Source organism: Temnothorax curvispinosus, unplaced genomic scaffold, assembly GCF_003070985.1.
Source record: "Temnothorax curvispinosus isolate PA1 unplaced genomic scaffold, ASM307098v1 QBEX01013717.1, whole genome shotgun sequence".
NCBI classification, from domain to species: domain Eukaryota; kingdom Metazoa; phylum Arthropoda; class Insecta; order Hymenoptera; family Formicidae; genus Temnothorax; species Temnothorax curvispinosus.
In genome coordinates, this window is record NW_020223497.1 from 713,044 (window position 1) to 732,494 (window position 19,451).

General features: G+C 42.6%; 1 protein-coding gene across 2 annotated transcripts in view; it reads left to right on the forward strand.

Annotated features, from left to right (window-relative positions):
• Positions 1–18,407, forward strand: part of LOC112463841 (rho GTPase-activating protein 7) — a 212,710-nt gene extending 194,303 nt beyond the window's left edge. Inside the window, exons 11-16 of one of the 2 annotated variants that reach the window (XM_025030464.1) lie at positions 12,477–14,193; positions 14,291–14,628; positions 14,744–14,895; positions 15,269–15,553; positions 15,742–15,921; positions 16,133–18,407. In XM_025030464.1, coding sequence (XP_024886232.1) covers positions 12,477–14,193; positions 14,291–14,628; positions 14,744–14,895; positions 15,269–15,553; positions 15,742–15,921; positions 16,133–16,247 — 2,787 coding nt within the window. In that variant the 3' untranslated portion in view covers positions 16,248–18,407. The remainder of the gene's footprint in view (positions 1–12,476; positions 14,194–14,290; positions 14,629–14,743; positions 14,896–15,268; positions 15,554–15,741; positions 15,922–16,132) is intronic. The other variant, XM_025030465.1, reaches the window with a different exon arrangement.
• Positions 18,408–19,451: the final 1,044 nt, after the last annotated feature.

Here is a 19,451-nt window from a genome sequence, read left to right on the forward strand (position 1 = left end):
ATTTAATCAAATTCTATCATGCATTACTATCTTTCAGTTATTAATACACAGCAGATATGAGGCAAAATATCTAAACTTTTAGAAAGTGCGGCAAATTAAATTGATTGCTGGCTTGTTAACTCGCGTTTACGGGGAGCACGAAAATTGCAATCACGTTAAACGAGCGCATGCTAATGCTGAACAGGGATGGAAGGAAGAGGAGAGACACGTAGAAGTATCATCGACGTCCTATCCTCGCGAATATACAGGAGGACAACAAGAGAGCTGAGAGTAATTATTTGCCGGCGCGTTGGCCAGCTTTTATGCAGGCCTTTACCGCGACACAGACACACGTGTGCCGTGATTACATGCATGTGCTCGCACAAGCGAGAGTATCGCGGACGAAAAAGAGGGAGGCCAGAGTCCGAGTTATAGTGAGGGATTTCGCGGCCGACTCATTAATTGGCAAACGGTTAATTACCGGGCAGGAAAGTCGTTATAAAATATACTATCTATCCAACTGCCTCTCCCCCTTTTTCTCCCGTTTTTTCTCCGCATCTTGGCGCTTCGCTGTCTCTCAGTTTCTCCCCATTCTCCTACTTCACTTCGTTCCCTCTATATCACCGTAGATTTCTCCTCACAGTCCTCACACGAACCACTTTCCTCGTTTTTCTTTTGTCGGTTTTAGTTTTTTGCGTCCGCACATGGTTTTCTTATTTCACTTGATTTTCTTTTTATCCACTTTAAGTCTGTGTTTCCTCTGCGTCTTCCTTTTCTTCCTGCTCTCTACACCCCGTCTGTAAGTTTTTCTTCCTTTCTATCGTGTCTTGCCTTCTCTGATCTATCTTCTTCTCTTTTTTACGCGTGGCCGCCCCTTTTCCGTCGGTTTCCCCTTTTTCCTATGCGACGCTTTTTCTTTCCGCCCAAACGTTACGGACGCTCTCTCGCATTCAGAACGCGTTCAGCCATCAGGGGAAGGAGTGGTGGTACACGTAATTACATACATGTATGCACCCGGGTTGCCGGCGTGGGCTTCGCCGGTGCGTAAAACCTGGAAACAGGTTCGGTACACGCAACCGCGGAGAACGCCGTGCTGGCAGACTGCGCGGCACGGTTCCATGCACGTCGCACCTGCATATCGCAGTCGTCACACCATTGGCAGGGCACACGGTAGTCAGTAATAATACCCGAGAACTTTTGTAACATTGTGCGGCTAATAGAGGATTGACAGTAGTTATAAAATTTATTCAAACTGCATACGGTATATCGTTTTACGTATATTAAAATAATTTAATTGAAATAATTCCACTTAGACTCCTCGCATTTCTCCATGATAAGATCTCTCGTAATTTTAGTTTCGTAATTTCGTTCTGGAATCGTAACCGGGAATCGTAAAGGCAAAAGGAAAAGTGAACAACACTGTTCGTTTGCGTTTTATGCCAGCCATATGTTCCTGGATCCAAAGCGTTTCAATATTCTTGACGTGGATGAATAAATTCCGATCCTTCGAGACCCATCTGACATTATACGATCATTCTGTCGGGATAATAATACCTGGCATACCTGAGCGTGAATGCGAGTCACAAGTGAACGGTTAACGATGAACAACTTAAATTGTCCTACTATAGAGATAGCTGATTCATGGAGACTCGAAGGTACCGTATTTTCCCTCCAGCATTCGAGGGAATATCGATCATTATCTGCGGTTTTTCCGAGGCATCGTCACCTCTCTCTCTCTCTCTCTCTCTCTCTCTCTCTCTCTCTCTCTCTCTCTCTCTCCTTGGTCTCTCTTTGAAAAGTGCCGCGGATTGTCGGGAAGGCGCAACAAGGGGTACGAAGCGACGACAACGATGCGTCTCTTTCTCTCACGCGAGTTGACAGGCGCAAACGACAGCCGACATTCCTCCGTCGATCGCGCAAACCGGTTGCCATAAATTCGCGCGAACGCGAACGCGACTTGCCCCGTTTCTACCGCCGATACCCGTATCGGCGCGCCGCGCTTTTTCCCATGGCACGACGGTCGGTGCACCGTAAATTTTATGTATGTATTCGGAAAAACGCGCCGTTCGTTCGCAGCGCAAAGTGTATATAATACGTCTCATTAAGCCGAAGTTCGTGTTCGACGTTTGTGTTCTGGGTTTCACCGCACACTTCCTTCTATATACCGTTTCTTCAATCAATCTGCAGTCGATTTTTACTTCGTAACAACTTTCATGTGGAAAGTATTTTTGTCAATTTCTTATTATTCTTTAAATATTTTTTTAAATATTTGTATATCGCAAAAATAGAATCTGTTTTGTAAAATCTTTTAGGAATTTTTAATTTCCTTTAATTTAAAATTTAATTTAATTTAATATAAAAACGATATTTTTATTAGATGTAATATAATTTATATTAGATATATATAAAAATGAATATTTTAATATAAACGAATGCACTGCAATACCAGTCTAAACACATTTTTTATATGAACATAAACGCGGCAGACATTCAGCGTAAACATACATAAATGACATTTAAAAGAGACATATTTTACTTTCTTCGCATTTATTACTAGATATAAATTATATTTAAAAAATTACGTCATAAAATACATATCCTGCCTAATATAAATTTTCCGACAGCGGTGCACGGCTTGCTCTCAACTCAACCAAGATGTTAACAAGCTTCGCGTTCTTATCTCTCGCGCAAATTAATCCAGTTACAGCTCGGCTTATACCGTAATTACACTACGGTGCCGCGTGAGAGGAAAGTACCCACGCTCGATAATTAGCGCGTCCGATTCGTCGGAACCCGCGCCGAAAGCGTGTCATTTCTTCTGCGAACGCGGTCTCTGCGTGTATAGAAAGTACACGTCCTCGGATGACGACGAGGATGGCGATGATTATCCGAGCGGGATGTCGGTTCGCAACGACGAGAGCTCCCTGACCCGGGGAACTCCTTATCGAGCGATCGGGCCGAGCGTGCAGACGCGGGCGCGTTTCTACGGTGGCATACCGCAGAAATCGGACGACAGGAAACGGTCATTAGCGCTAGGATAAATGTCCGCTTGTCACGCTCGTGCATATGCGCATTTCTATGCCGCACCGTTATATTATAACGATCTAAGCGCGAGAAGTGCACGCCCGGCGCGGATCTAGTTTTTAATAGACCGCCGTTGTGCACCTGCACAACATAATCGCCATTCTCATACTCGCCGGAAGAGGATTACCGAGAAAACGGTCTCAACTTTTAATCGCGCACCGGACTGGATTGTAACACCAGGCATAACGGAATCTTCAATGCATCTCTTTCCAAGAATTTTAGAAACACTAAATGTACTCGTTGTCGTACTTTATCTCTATAAATTACTGTTCGCTATAAATACTTGTATAACAACACACTATTAATTAATGTATTATTATTTACTAACAATATTATACTAATAATATACTATTCACAGTATCACAGTATAAATTATACTAATATAAAATTGTACTAATATTGTATTAGTATAAAATTATTAATTAACTCCGACAATTATACTAATACAAGATTATACTAATATTATATTAATATAATCAACTCCTAACAACTGCAGAGATACCGGTATAAAAATGCTTTAATCGTTAGACTGGTCGTTTGTTAGGAAAAAAAAAACGGAGTTCTACAATATGGCTCTACTTTCCAGGCATGTTAGAAGCTAGATTCTTTCTAGTATTCAACCACATGCACCCATTCGCGACGATGGGTGGCGACCGCCGTCAAATCGCGATGCTTTATTTACAAGTGGTGCAGTTATCGCGACTGCTCCGCTCGTGGAACCGCGAGCAATTAGCACTCGCGGCCGAGAGTCGGCATATTACCATAAATCTCCATCGGACCGTTCAGAAGCCAATTAACGTAAGTCATACTGTGATGAAGACCGCGATACCTCTTGCGGTTGTTTAAATTAAGCAACGACCGCACGGAACCGTTGTATCGCGCCGCAACTTAATCGCAATCCAATGGGTACTTGTCGGATTAAAAACCGCTACGTCAAACGATGTTAAAAGTCGGGGATCGGCTGCCGCAGATTGCGATATGTAACACGAAGACAGAAATCGAAGCCAGTCTCTGGCTTCGAATACATGAAGCTCCAAAGAGATATTTTTTATAACGTTCAAAAAATACCAAGACTATTCGCAGGATTAAAAACTTGCAAGCTTGGCGATTTTCAGGCTTAAATCACAATTAATAATAATTAACTCTCTCTATTTTAAAGTCCTAAGAATCTAAGTCCATTTTGTGATTATACTTTAATCCTGAATTTTGCACGCGGTAATTTAATGTAAAATGCAATGTGTACCTTGTGATTTTCTTTATACCACGTTCTTACACTCTCTGGATCTATTTCAGAGAACGTCTAATAAGCGACATTTTCATGGTAATAGATAACGATAAAAAGAGCCGCGGCATTTTCTCCATTTTTATGTTTTTCTTTGGAAATGTTTATACCCGCACACACATGTGGACACGTCACGCGTGTTAAACAAGTGTCACGCACCCACCGCCTCGGGCAAAGGGACAAGATGAGCGGGATGCTGCGAAATGATTTCTCTCTTGCGAGAGAGTCGAGAGAGAAGCATCGAGAGAAACGGCCGACGGAGCAGACTGCGCGTCGCCGCGCCGCGCCGCGCGCCGTCGTCGTGCGCGAAGCCTTGGCGTGGCAACGAAGTCGTATACGCAAACGTAGGAGCATTCAAATCGGAGTCTGGCCAATCCATCAATCTTTAATCGTTTTAACGTCCATCGCGATTATCTCGTAAACTCTATTAAATTTTATTTTAGAGAAAAAAAACTAAATAATGTGTCATATATTATATAATTATTTTAATTAGAGAGAAGCAACACACACATATTAAATTCAACATGGTAATTTTTTTTAATAGCGAGATTAATCGCAGCATCGAAACGCATCGCGTGTATCGATCTGACTCCCACTCGAATGTCTCTGTTACACCGGATGCAGCCGCGTGCTATTTACACACAGTGCGCGCATCAGGAGAAACTTCTACGAGAGTTCCAAGCCGAGAATTATCGCTGAAACCGACGCTGTCCTAATACCTCCTCGCGATTAGAATGATCGATCGACCGACCGGGCGAGCTGGTTCTCGCAAACGAGGATTTACTCACCGTTAGGGCGCCCCACGAACCGCTCGTTAGTTAATGATACCGGAAGGATGGAGGTGACGATGGAAGTGGTCGGGATTAATGAGGCGTGACGGGAGTATCATCGCGCGATTTTCTTGCGGGGATTCGCGCGGAATCTTCGTAGGAAAATACATTGATCGCGTCGTCGTACCTTTGCTATTTCGAGGAAGCGAGATTTATACAGATTTGTAATTTTATACAAAAGCAATTTAACATATCACTTGCTAGTTGTTTGTTAGTTAAGTCAACAATAAATTAAAAAGTTATGGAAATAATAAATTACATAATAAATAAAAAATAATGAAAATTTGGTTTTAAACCGATATTAATACACTGAGAAAAAATGGAAAATTTTGTCTTCATTTTAGTAAATGGAGTAACAGTGTATGCAAACTAATATTTACTAAAATGCAGACAATTTTTTTTCTCAGTATAGGTATTTTGTTACATCCATGCATTCTCTTAGGTACATGTGAATGACCGTTACGTACTGTTCAATATATCTATTTGTATTTTTATTTCTGTAACTTAATTCTATCATTTATTTTACTTCTTTGACTCTTAAAATTGGACGGGCGTCTCGTTAATGAATAAATGACGCATAAATATCTCTCCGTGGTCTCCGTTTGAGTGGCGGTTTTTTGACATTAGGCTAATTGAATTTCGTGATATATGTTCCACACAATGACGGGCCATCCGTACTCGTTAGGCCACTGCAAATCGAGTGTCACTGATCGCGACAGGCCGCAAGCTTCTATAATACGACGGTGGTCGTACGGCCCAAATTTAGAACCAACCACCATAGAGCGGTGAGATGACCTAGATTTCCGAATGTTTTCGTTCGCTCTGGGTGGTAAACGCGATAAAAATTCTCTCTTCGTGTATCGAATTTTTAAACTTAGACCTCAACATTTCAGTCGCAAATATAGACTTGAGGAAAACTCGATACGAATCTGTTTTTCCTGGATTTATTTATAGAAAGAACGAGAGAAAGAGATGTGAAATTTTTTATTAAGAATCGGTTTCACGAATTCTGTCGGGAATAAAATATTATCGTGGGTACCACATCTTTTTGACACTCCAGATATACTTTTTCCACGCTCTACTGTTGGCCGTTGCATTTCGAGAAACGAGCGCGAACAAATTGTGCGAGCAAAAACTGGCCCGCGTTCCTTGCCGCGCATTGTCGATTCCGCGAGTTAAAATTCTCGATTCGAAAGTATGTTATCGTCGTACTTGCGAACGAGACGACGGCAGAAGAAGTAGAGGAGACCGACATTCCAGGGATTTCCGTTGATCGCTGAGCGGCTATGCAGTCACGGCTGCAGTCGTCGCAACTGCATTCGTGGATTTCTTCATTGACAATCGTGATTCAGTGACGAGCCCTCGAGGATCGTACGGTTTGCCGTGCCGCGGTCGTTTCTTTACGCGAAACATCGAATATAAGCTCCCCTGTTAGCGACCGTATCAACCGGTCGTCATTGAATTTGTAGCCGCGACCTCTTTTTCCTCGACGTTGTCCGGAATCACGATTTCCTTCTTTCATGGCGCAACTGGCAATTGCACCGCTCGTTTCTGCAATTCGCTAAATCGTATTGTTGATTTGCGAATATGAATACCAACGTACAAGTCATATAGGATTTACTGAATTTATTACAGAAAACTATCAATAATATATGCATTGCATGTATATGGATATTCGGAACAATGAATGTTTATACATTTAATATTTGCAGATTAAATAAATTTGATCAACACTGTATTTTTCAGATATTTTTTTAGACTCTACTAATTTATCATGTTCAAAATTTTAGGTGTTGTAATATATTGTATGGAATGGTCGTTGTTTTACGATTTGAGCAACATTCTATTTATTGTTCTTGTTTTTGGCTGCATCTATAACCGAATTTAAATTAATATACTCACCGTGTATTAAGTCTCGCTCTTAAATTGGAGACTTTATCGGTCGCACTTAAAGAACGATATACATAGATAGGGCATTTTAACTAAACAGCTGCGTTAAAATCAATGTTAATTTTGTGAAAGGGGGAGTTCCTGAATTTACCTTCTGCGACAAACCGCTTTCTACTGGGGGTCGTAAATTAAATTAATGCCATCGCGTGATACGACAGCTGGTTAATTGGTAATCCAACACGACCAATTATTTCGACAACGTCCATTTACGAATGGATACAGTATTTTACTACAATTTGTGCGCGTCTGTTATAATTGCTTGTAAGACAGTAAAGAATTAGAATGTTCATTAGACCAGTCTGTCGCTTTATATCACGTCTAATTACATTTTATGCGCCATAAAGTGACGATGATATGTGTATTCGAGTCATAAATTTTTAATGCATAATAAATTTTTATAATGTAAAATAATTACGCGTGTGATTATGATTTCATATATAGTTTTACGTAAGTTTTACGTAACAAAATAATATTACACATCTCTCGCAGAGACATTAAACAAGTCGCAAAAAAAAAATGAGAAATGCATTTTAATAAGACACACTCGACGGAAGTAAAACTGAAATTTTTTTTCCTCTTGCGTAACGAGTGTCCTTCCATGTATACGAGATGTATTTGCGCGTATATCTCGGGCCGTCCGGGCCCAGAAAAACGACGGACGGACGGTTTGTTCAACCTGCTTAGACGGAAGTGACGTCGGCCGTACACACGGCGGGGCGACACGGCTCGTTGAGTGCCGCGCGGAAATAACTCACGTATGGGGGTATCGTCACGTCTCTCGCGTAGTAACGCGCCGGAACGGAAACGCAGATACCTACGTGCATGCGAGCGAACGATCTAAGTACCGAATGGACGGTAATCGGCCGCGAAACTTATTGCATGACAAAGAAAAAGAGAGACAGAGAGGGAGAAGGAGAGAGTCGTATGCCGATGTCCGATGCTCGCGCATTAGATGCATTACGAAAGGTGCATCCTCCTCGGAGAAGGATGACGGAGAATGTCTATTGCGTCGATCCTCCTCGACGTAAATGCATATAGCCTTCGTCGCTGGCTCGCAGAGTCGTCTCGCCGTCTCGCCCTTCGTCAGGCGTATAATATCTAATGATGGCGAAATGTCGGGGAAGAAGTAAAAATAATCGAAACTAGACACGAGATATAGAAATTGGAAACACTGAAGTATGATTTCTTTTATTGATCTCTTTTATTGTTAATCGAGTGTACGATGGTCTATATCAATTTGCGTTATATAATATGCGCCGGTATAATATCTAATGATGGCGAAATGTCGGGGAAGAAGTAAAAATAATCGAAACTAGACACGAGATATAGAAATTGGAAACACTGAAGTATGATTCCTTTTATTGATCTCTTTTATTGTTAATCGAGTGTACGATGGTCTATATCAATTTGCGTTTATATCAAGGAAAACGTTCGGAATATGGACTGTACGTCGAAATTCATCAACTTAAACGCTTCTGAAGTGTGTGTCAATAAACCAAAGTAAACCATTAATTTTACGCGTTGAAAGCATAATGGATACTTTGTACTCTCATCAGTCTCTCTCTCTGTCATGATGCCAAGCATTTATCGCAATTCACGAACGAGGGATTCTATTTAGCCTTCCAGTTTGTGTTAGCCCGGAAAGTCGTTATCGGCATTCACGCATCCGAGAGCTTTTCGTTCCGGCGCGGCGCGGCGGCTGTTATCCGTCTTCCCGATCAGCTCGTCTAGCACGGGCTGTGTGCCCCGGTTGCTCCGTCACCGAGGAAAGAGAAACGACACGGTGACCCCTGCGACTTCTCGTGGTATCTCGTCAGTTCCCCATAAGGTGACTAAGCCGAAATGGGCGTCTTTTCGTGCGCCCCGGAGACGGTTGGCTTTCTAACAATAGGACCGACACATCGCTTCTCGTTACGAAACTTGACGCCTTTGTATTTTCACGTGAAGCGCGCACACACACACACACACACACACACGGAGCGTACGTGTGTGTGAAACCTCACGTGATCCACGCTACATGACAATGGACCTGGTCTCTCACCGCGGCAACGCCTCGCACGGTTTGCACGGTGGCACCGTTTAAGGAGGTTCTACAGGTACTCTCTAGTCAGTTGAGAGATGAAGAGAAAATCTTCAAATTCATCGATTCTAAGTATTCATAAAATATTTTCGTGAATTTTGATGACGTTAGAGCTTATATCATATCCATATTAGTCGAAGCGAGGAATAATTAAAAATATCGTGTAAGTGCTCCTTTGACTCTGGCGGCTTATAATGGAAGAAAATGTGGTAACGTCGCGAACTTGACAGTTCTGCTCATATGACCGTGGTTATTTCACAATTTCACATAATTCTAGAGCGAGTACTTCTCCGTAAGCGCTCGTAAACGTTAGGTGCTTAAGTTTGAGGTGCTGTCATACTGTGGTGCTGTACTGGCTGTACACTTTTCACGCGGGTGCAGTCGCTGCGACATTGCCAAATCTCCCTTGTTATTCGAAGCACGCTACGTGAACTGTGATATGGCCTGTTTCAATAGCCAATATCACAAAATTTTACGCGATAACCCTTGTTTTTCTCGATATTTCTGAAAAGCTTAGAAGAGCTCCGTTTTTTGAATCTCTGGTAGGTTGCCTTTATATAATTAATATCTCGTTTCCTGTCTCCAAGAGCCCCTCTGCCATATGTAGCTTATGTTAAAAACTGTGATTTCAAAATTCATTTTTGCAAATTTTTACAAGGTAACCGATGCTAAAATTTTTCGAGCACTTTTTTCGCATCTTAATTTATACGTCCATAAAGTTTTTTCCAATTTTTAGATACATCCATTATCTGTAGAACCTTCTTAACACACACACGCGCGCGCGTTTCTCATCTAAGAAGCGAGGATCACGTTTTGAATTATATGCTCTCCAATGAATCTCCATATGAATACACAATTTACAAGAAATGCGACGAGTTATCGGAAGAAAAATCATACGATTCTTTTTAAAGCGCTGACTTACAACATAAACAATATAAACATTGATATAAATAAAATTTCTTATATAATTTCCCTTTATTCTCCTCTAATTCGAGTAAAAATTATCCTTATTATAAGATAATGCATGAAATCAGAAATAGCGTTGTAAAAATTGCATTCTTGTATTATCGGAGTTAACGTGCGTTTTGCAATTTCTTCTCAATCGTCTCGATCACTTTTAAATAAATTATAAAACCAATTTCTGCAGAATGATTGATGGCAGCCCGTTTTGCGCCACTAAAAAAGTATCAGAAACGTGCCACTCCTATGCGTTTTCGCGCGCGAAGGGGGCGGTTTTATTTATATTATCCCGCACGGGGCCACCGGAAGGAATAATTAGCGACGCAAAAATAGTTTCGCAATTATATATACCGCGCCTTACATCGGCGTGAACCTTGCCTCGCAGGCCTCATCAAAGACCCGACATTTGTCACCGCGGTCGTCCCCGTTGTCGTCGTCGTCGTCGTCGTCGACGACGACGACGTCGCTGTCGGACGTCATCCGGCCGATTTTATTTCCGTCGCTTCGACGGAAGGATTTCGAAAGCCTGCCCCACCTTGCAGCGTTAGGCCAACACGGAGCGCGAAATGCACTCCGAAATCTCAAAAATCTATTTTCTGCCGGCGTCGCCCACGCTTTATTTCCCGGCCGATATCCCGCACGTGCAATGCCGCGTATTTTTATCCGTGGCCCACATCCTCGAGAAGAAGCGCTGCCTCACATTATTATTCGGTCACTCGCGTCGCGTAATCGAACGAGGAAAAAACGAGAGGTATTGCGAGAGACGCGAAAAGGCGAAGCCCTGCTCGTTTTCTTCGCCCACCGCGGCGGAGACCTGTAAACCCATTTCGAGAGCGTCACCCACTGCGTCGCGCCGCGCGAGATCGTTCTAGTAAATTATTTTTTTACGACGTATATCGTAACTGTGCCTTGGGAATGCTGTGTTTCCTATATAAAACGGGATTTACCGCGGTGATAAAAGCGTGCGATCGTTCTCCCGAATGGCGAAGCTTCCCAAAATGAATTAGGAACACGGTTCGGGCTCGTGTCAGTTCGTCTGACGGGTCGTTGAGTGGAGAAATGGTGTAAGTCCGTAATAGCCGGCCATAAATTTCAGACGGCACAATGAAATTTAATTTAGGAGACATAATTAGGACGTAAACTGTTTTGACGTTACGGAAATTTAGGATGTTTCCTCCTGTAACACTTTTTTAATTGATGGGCTACAAAACTGATATGACAAAAATTATTATATATACCTATCACATTCACACAAGATTATTTAATTTTCATATTTTTGGCAATATTCTGATTTCATAAAATAATAAAATTTTCCTTTTACCTTGTTGATACGCATAGTTAACATGATAATAGCGACTTCCGTCGAAAAATCTCCCGGTCTGACGGTTTCCTTCGAAAACCGTTCAATTCTTATTACGCGAGCTGATGACCTCGTGGTTATCGAGCCGGCAATTTCTTTTTTCTCTTTGCTATCGAGGGCAGCAGAAATGCTTGACTTGCGACCTCAAGAACCCCATCGCCGATTACGAGCGGTAAAAGTGCGCACGGAAGACTTTCTACAATTAATTATAGAGCACTGGGCGCGATCCGCCTGTTCTCCAATGGCCGGCGGTCCTTAATTTCGTTGCTTACGAACCGATTACGAAACACCATCGTTCGTTAAGCGTTCGATAAGTATCATTTATTTCGAGCGTAACGTTTCTCTCCCGTATAAACGTCGGATAACGTTGAGTCACATATGTTCTTTCGGGCCCACTTTGTTAGTCCGCCGTAATCCCGCGGAAGAAACGCCCAGGCTTTTACGGATTACACGCGCCGACCGGCTAGTTTATTACTTACTTTGTGCTTGCCGGAATCGCACCTTGCGCGCGACAGGATTATCCTCCGCGCGAAATAAATGGGCTCGAAGGCCCCCCCCCCCCGCTCGCGAAAGCCGCACGTACGAATGGAATTCTCGTTCGAATCGAGTTCCCGGATCCAGATTCAGCTGGATCCGGATCGTGATTCAGACTGGTGAATCACATTTTGCCAGCGTTTTTTGCTTATAAATTTAGGTCAATCAGAATAACTATGACACTCTTGTTATAAATATAGTATAGTAATTATAGTGATCGGTTCAAATCTAATGCTTTAGCCGTGGCTAAAATTAATAAACTATTTTTAAAAATTTTATTACTTATTATAGAACATTGTAATACAACTTCAAGGAAATATCATGTTGATATATATTATAATTATCATAATATATTGGTTGTTATATATATATAAAACTCGTTTTATTTTAAATTTTGTGTCGTTATTTATGATACAGAGTGGTGGCGGTGACGAATCCGACGAGGACACGCAGTGCGCCTTGAGCGAAAAATGGACCTTCGAGAAAAAGACGAGACGCTGGTCGCGCATAGGCGACGTAACACCGGGGAACGTCGAGAGGCTGCAGGCGATCGCTGGGCAGAACGCCGCGTCCGAGGACGATTCCATCGAGGATCGTCTGGAGGCGGAAGAGGCGGAAGACACCATGCTGGAGAATCTGCGGTACGGCAGTTTGCCACCGGGAACCGTGCCCGACGAGAACGGCACGCGATTTCGCAGGTCCGGCTCGGAGAGGCTGCGGGACGGCGCGAAGGCTTTCCTTAGGCGCGTCGAGTCCCTGAAGTCTCGGCGGCGGAAGCGCCAGAATCGCGACGGGGTGGTGATCAGCGGACCCCAGGTGCTCGACGTGATGTCCATGCAGCAGAAGATGAAGGAGCTGAACTGCGTGGACGTGTCGCCCACGGGGCCGGCACCGGTCTCCTTCAACGAACTCTTGTCGGCCGGGTCTCTGCAAATTCCCGGCTCGCCGGTCACCCTCCCGGCCTCACCCTATCATTTACCGCCGTCGCCGCTGGCAAACGCGCCCAGCCCCTTCGGCGACGACTCCTCCAGCTACTGCTCGGACGGTTCGCAGGGCGGTGGACCGACACCGAAGCCGACCCGCACGAAGATGAATCGCGCCCGCCGATTTCTACATCGCGGCAGAGAGGACCAAGGCGCGCTGAGCGACTCCGAATGCCAGCCGACGAACTGGCGACATCGGTACTTCCGCGACGCTAACAGCAACCACGCGAAGGTGCTGGAGTTCGTGACCGTGCGTTCCCAAAGTTCCAAGGAGCGTTCTCAAAATTCCACGCCGGCGAAGAACGCACCGATTAATACCCGCGGCGGCAGCCTGAACCTCGGCAAGGAGTCGCAGAGGTATCGCGACAAGCTCGCGCAGGACAAGGAGGAAAAGGCGGCGACCTCGAAGCGGGAGGACAAGATGCGCAAGAGCTTCCGACGCCGCGACGACTCGCATAGGGACAAGTCGCTGTCTAAGGAGGTAACAGTCTACCGAGAAAAATCCAGGTCCAGGAGCTCTGAATTAGCCGGCAGTCAAGAGAGTGGCTCCACCGTGGCCAGTAGGGACTCCGAACCGGAAGAGGAATCGCCTAGGCACAAGCAGGGCACCGTTGTCAGGTGGCACAGTTTCCAGAGAGGGTCGCTCTACCCCGAACCCTTGGACCCGTTGTGTCCTAGAGCGATGGCTTCCATGTCGTGCGGACAACTTCTGGTCCTGAGGAAACTGGCGTTGTTGAAACTCACGGCGTGCATGGAACGGTACTGTCCGACTCATCGCACCGGTTGGAACTGGGAGCTCCCGAAGTTCATCAGGAAAATCAAGACGCCTGATTACAAGGACAAGACGGTCTTCGGAGTGCCGCTCTTGCTGTCTCTACAGAGAACCGGTCAAGCTCTTCCTAAGTGTATCCAGATCGCTCTGAGATGGCTGAGAGCCAACGCTCTGGATCAGGTGGGCATCTTCAGAAAGAGCGGCGTCAAGTCGAGGATACAGAAGCTGAAAATTATGACGGAGACCCAAGGAGACAATATCAATTTTGACGGGCAGCAGGCGTTCGACGTCGCCGATCTTGTCAAACAGTATTTCAGGGAGTTGCCGGAGGCTCTGCTGACGAACAAGCTCTCGGAGACGTTTATCGCCATCTTTCAACGTAAGTATGCGCGATTCTTGCTAGCTTGTTTTCTAGTTTACACAGACCGCTCGAAGAGGGAAACGTGACTTTGCAATGGATCGCTTTTTTTCCGCAGATGTACCGGTGGAGTTGCGACCTGATGCTGTGCAGTGCGTCCTGTTGCTGCTTCCGGATGAACATCGTGAGGCGTTAGAGACTCTGCTCGACTTCCTCAATCACGTCGCCAGCAACTCGCCCTACAACCAAATGACAGCCTCGAATCTGGCCGTGTGTCTAGCCCCGAGCCTGTTCCATTTCAACCACAGCAACACGAACGTGACCAACAGGTCGAGCAGCGTGTCGCCACGTAGGCGAAAGACCGTGGGCATTCCCGATCAGCGGGAACTGTCGGAAAACAAAGCCGCTCACGACTGTCTTCTGTATCTGGTCAAGTTGCATCGTGAATTATTCATGGTGAGTGCCGAAGCGTCGTCATTCGTCGATCGCGATCGCTCGCGAGTTCGGTTCGATCCTAGGCGCGCGAACGAGTGGGATGGGCACGGGTTCAAGCCTCTTCCGGTTCTTTCAGGTCTCGTCGGACATGCTGACGCAGTGTCACTTTAATTACATGGAAGAGAGCATTCCGGTTGCGCTGGAGGAACTTGGCTCGGAATTGAAGCAGGATTGGAGGGGTTACCTGTACGCCTGCACCACGGCGTTGCTGAAGGAAGCGCGAGAAAAGTTAGTACATATCATCATTGTTTAATTCATACGTGAAAGTAAATAATGTTAAAAATAAAATTAATGTAAGCGGATAAAAATTTTAAAATTTTTAGAAATACAATATGGTCCGTATTCTCAGTTCGCTTTTAATTCTGAGATGCTATAGTTTACGTTACATATACTATGGTATTTCAAAAATAAAAGTGCGCTTTTATCAATAAAAATGAACTGAGAATACGGGTCTGTATGTTTTTAAATTAAATATAAATATAATGAAAGAAAGAGTAGGAAAGATACAGTATATCGAGTCTAACAAGTCAAATGAGTAAATAATATAAATAGAATAATAAAGGATGCGCACGCGCTAAACAGAGACTGCAATCCGTTCTAGCAGAAGTCGCGGCTGGGTCACGGTAAGCAATCCTGCCGACAATAGCGTAGAAATGGCGTACAAAAAGGTCGGCGATGGACACCCGCTTCGTCTCTGGCGAGTGTCAACCGAAGTCGAAGCTCCGCCAAATGAGCTGTTACATCGTGTGCTGAGAGAAAGACACATCTGGGATCCGCAACTTTTAAAATACAGACTGGTGACCAAGCTGGACACCAATGTCGAGGTCTTCCAATACGCCACCGGGAACATGAGTCCGCTGCCCGCTCGAGATTATTGTGTAGTAAGGTAAGCTTTAATAAAATTATTAAATTACGTCATTTATCATATTTAAATTATTTATTCTTCCTCTTTATACATGCATAAACACAATTTAGCATTATTGTATTTTTATAAATAAATATTTTATTTTCCGAGAATTTGAATTATTTACAAAAATGTTTACAGTTTCTAACGAGTATAATTAATTTTTGCAGATCCTGGCGGAACGATCTTCCCAAAGGTGCTTGCGTCATTGTCGAAACATCCGTGCAACATCCAGACGCCCCTGTCATGCTCGGAGGAACTCGTGGCATCGTTTTGGCCTCACGTTATCTTATCGAACCATGTGGCAGCGGCAAATCCCGCATTATGCATTTATCCAGAGTCGATACAAAGTAATATTTTTTGAATAATTTTAATCTTCTTCGACTCTCTTAACGTTTACTTAGAAGTATTTTACAAACATTTACTTAAAGCAAATTATTTATTTTTATTTATTTCAAATTAATTATTTATTTTATTATATATAATTTATTTGAAATAAATTACAAGACTAAATAAACTTGGGATTAGACAAAAATCCAATTGGAATAATTTTGTTTCCAGGGGTCGCACACCTGAATGGTACAATAAGAGCTACGGACACATCGCTGCTCTTCACTTAAGCAAAATCCGTAATTCTTTCAAGCATACCACCGATGGGCCCGAAAGCAAAGTTTGAGAACAGGATACCGTGCAACAGGTATCGTTGCACGGTTCTTCCTTTCCTTCCTCCTCTTCTTCCTCCGCCTCTTCCTCCACCACCTCTATGTCCACTCTTCAAGTACCCGACGAGCAGTATGACCACAGGCTCCTAAAGGACGCACTACAAGTCCAGCCTACCATCGATGAAGAATAATTTCGATCGATAAGTATCCAAAACCCACCGATGTCGTAGTTAGCTTTGTTCAGCAAATGTTTTTGAAGATAAGCAATCTATTTTATCATATAGTAGTATAGTAATAGAATGCCCCGTATGACGCGCGTTTACTGTCCAAAGATCTTACCGTCCGTTTGTCATGAAAGTTGGAAGGGGCGGGATATAAAGAATGAGAATGAACAATCTCAGTCAGCAATTTTAATAATGAAGATGGCTCACGCGTGTCGAAATCAGCTATTTTGGGATACAAAGGACGACACGTTATTTTTGCAATTTTAATGTTGTTGTTGTTTGAGAATTTATCAATTCTATCAAATTCCGATCGCAGTGATTCCTGAAATCGCGTCAAGCTGCAGTTTTTTAATTTGATCGCATTTTAATGCTAAAAGATTGAAAAATCGGTCGATAAATATAAACGCTTCCGGTTGTGAGATAGAAGATGAACGTCATTCGGTGTTTTCGACGACTATGTGTATGTGTTTATATGAGAATAGCGACTCCATGGGTTTATTTCATACTGTAGCAAGTTCATATTTTCGATAAAAATAAGATATAGAGATATGTGAAAGCACGACCAAGATAAGAAATGATATTAACTATATTTTCTCATAAATATATTCTCAAAAAAACTATATCATGTCATAAATGTTGCCACACATAGACGAGCGAATAAGTAAATGTCGCGTACGCATTTACACGTGTGTCTATTTATAAATGTGCTCTTATAAGCACGTGTTTGTTACATGTATGTAAAAGAGATTACGTCGTTTCATTGTCAGAATTGCACGATGCACTGCTTCGCACACCATTTGTCTGTTGTGTGGAAAAATACGTCCTGAGGATACAGTTAAGCAAAAATAATTTGTGGCTACAACTTTTCGAGAAAGTTTTCGATTATGTCTATTTTTTTTATAACATCAAACAATTTTACTTTTTTGACTTATAATCGATAAAATATTCGAAATTTCTTTAGTTTTGTGAGATTAAAAATATTCCGCGTGTAGCGATTGACGTAAACAAATCAGTGCACCGTGCAGTTTTGCTCGTTATCGTTAGATTTACCGCCGGGATCACGATCGCCGTGCAAGGATTTTGAGTAAAACATAAGTATCCAAATCTCGTTGTTCTGTCATGCGAGTGGCGAACGACTCCGCTCGACATAAGCAATTATCATTGTTACTCGTATCGATGTTAAGAGTTATGAATTATAAAAATGAAAAAAAAAATCTTCGTTTTCGCCGTGTCTGTTCCGGAATCGTTGCGAGCCGACCAATTGCGCCCGCGACTTTAAAGACACGCGCTTAGGATGTTTAATTGTTCGACATGTCCGTATGCAACAATTACTATAGGGACCATCTCGTGGGCGTAACAAATAACCGAACGGAATGTTAGCCGTGCGAAATAAAAGTGACAAAAAATGCAAGGAAAGAGAATGCCAAGTTCCATCGTGCATCAGCGCGTTGCTCAATGATAATTTGTAATGCGACAAAACTTTATTTGATATGTCGCAATGAGACGGATCAATACCAATTCGTTTGTTACGTCCATGGATCACCTTTGTTTGGACCTCAAACAGAAAATGACCTGCGTAAGATGCACCTCATCGAATTGAAACTCTAAGTGTATTTTAACGTAATACTAGTCACTTACATTATAGCCGAGAATTATGGATTACGACATAGATTTTTATTGTGCAGCGTTGCGCCGAGGATATTTAAAAAATATATTATTAATTGCTACTATATATATATTATATATCGACGTTAAGTAATCATACAAATATATCATATTTTTGTGTCAAAAACGCCAGTAGAAGCGCGATGACAATAGAGATTCGTCGTCGACGTTTCTTCATATTTGTAACGATATATGAACGTCTTTATTCTTGTAATCCGTGTTCCACTAGAATGTAAATATGTATATTATATAATAATGAGCAACACAAAGTTATATACTCATTAAGTGATATCTTCCTATTCTCTTATCGATCCGTCTCCCTTTTATTACTGTTTGTCTGGTCATTCTCATTTTTCTTTCAGCATTTATCATACGACCTTTTCATTCTAATTTCTCTCACATTGATAGCCAGCTATATTCGCATTGTTTAATCGATAGCTTGTGTTACCATGGACCCTTCCTGTCGTTCAGGCTGCTTTTGTTGGGTGAATATGAATATATGTTGGATACTTGGACTTGTTTAGTTCCTCGTGGTTCCTCATAACAACTCGCTGGATGCACTTAGCCGAATATTTCAACATTTAAATCGAATTGACAGTCATAATATATTCATTGTCTCAATTAAAAATCTCGAGTTAGCGAAGATATTAAATTGCGACTTTAGTACGTTAATCTTATCGAGCAGAAATTTCAGTCTTGATCAAAAGTTCTAACCCAGACAGAAATGGTGAGATTACACGTGAAGAAAGGTGACGACAGTCAATTTTTATATGACACCCACGTGGAGGCGAGTGTGGACGATGTCGTACGTGACATCGCAGTGATATACAATGGTCGTTTAAAGATTTCGAGAATTTGTTATGGTAAATTTATTATATGTATTTTTCACAAAAGCAAGTTATTCTAAGTATTATAGAGCAGGATAAAATAAACGTTTTTGAAATTCCGAATTATTTCGGTTATTTTGATAATTCTATTTTAATAATTTAAAAAATAAGGAAAATCATTCTTTGAGTCTATACTTTTTTATATGAGATTTAATATACCGAACGAGCATGAAATCCTTTCAATATAGACTATCGTAATTGATACTGTTGCCTTCTTATATAGAATTAATATTCAGTAATTTGGAGCAAAGCTATAGAAAATGTTGAACAGTATTTCTAAGTCAAGTACAAGCAGCAACGAGGACAGAACCGATTGTTTTTTTTTACGCTTTTTTTTACGAGCTTTTGTGGCACGAGGTGAACCGGCGAACCGCGGCGTCAGACCCTGCCCTGGCCTCGTAGTCGGAATATCAACGTGAAAAATCCATTAGCGATTATCTCT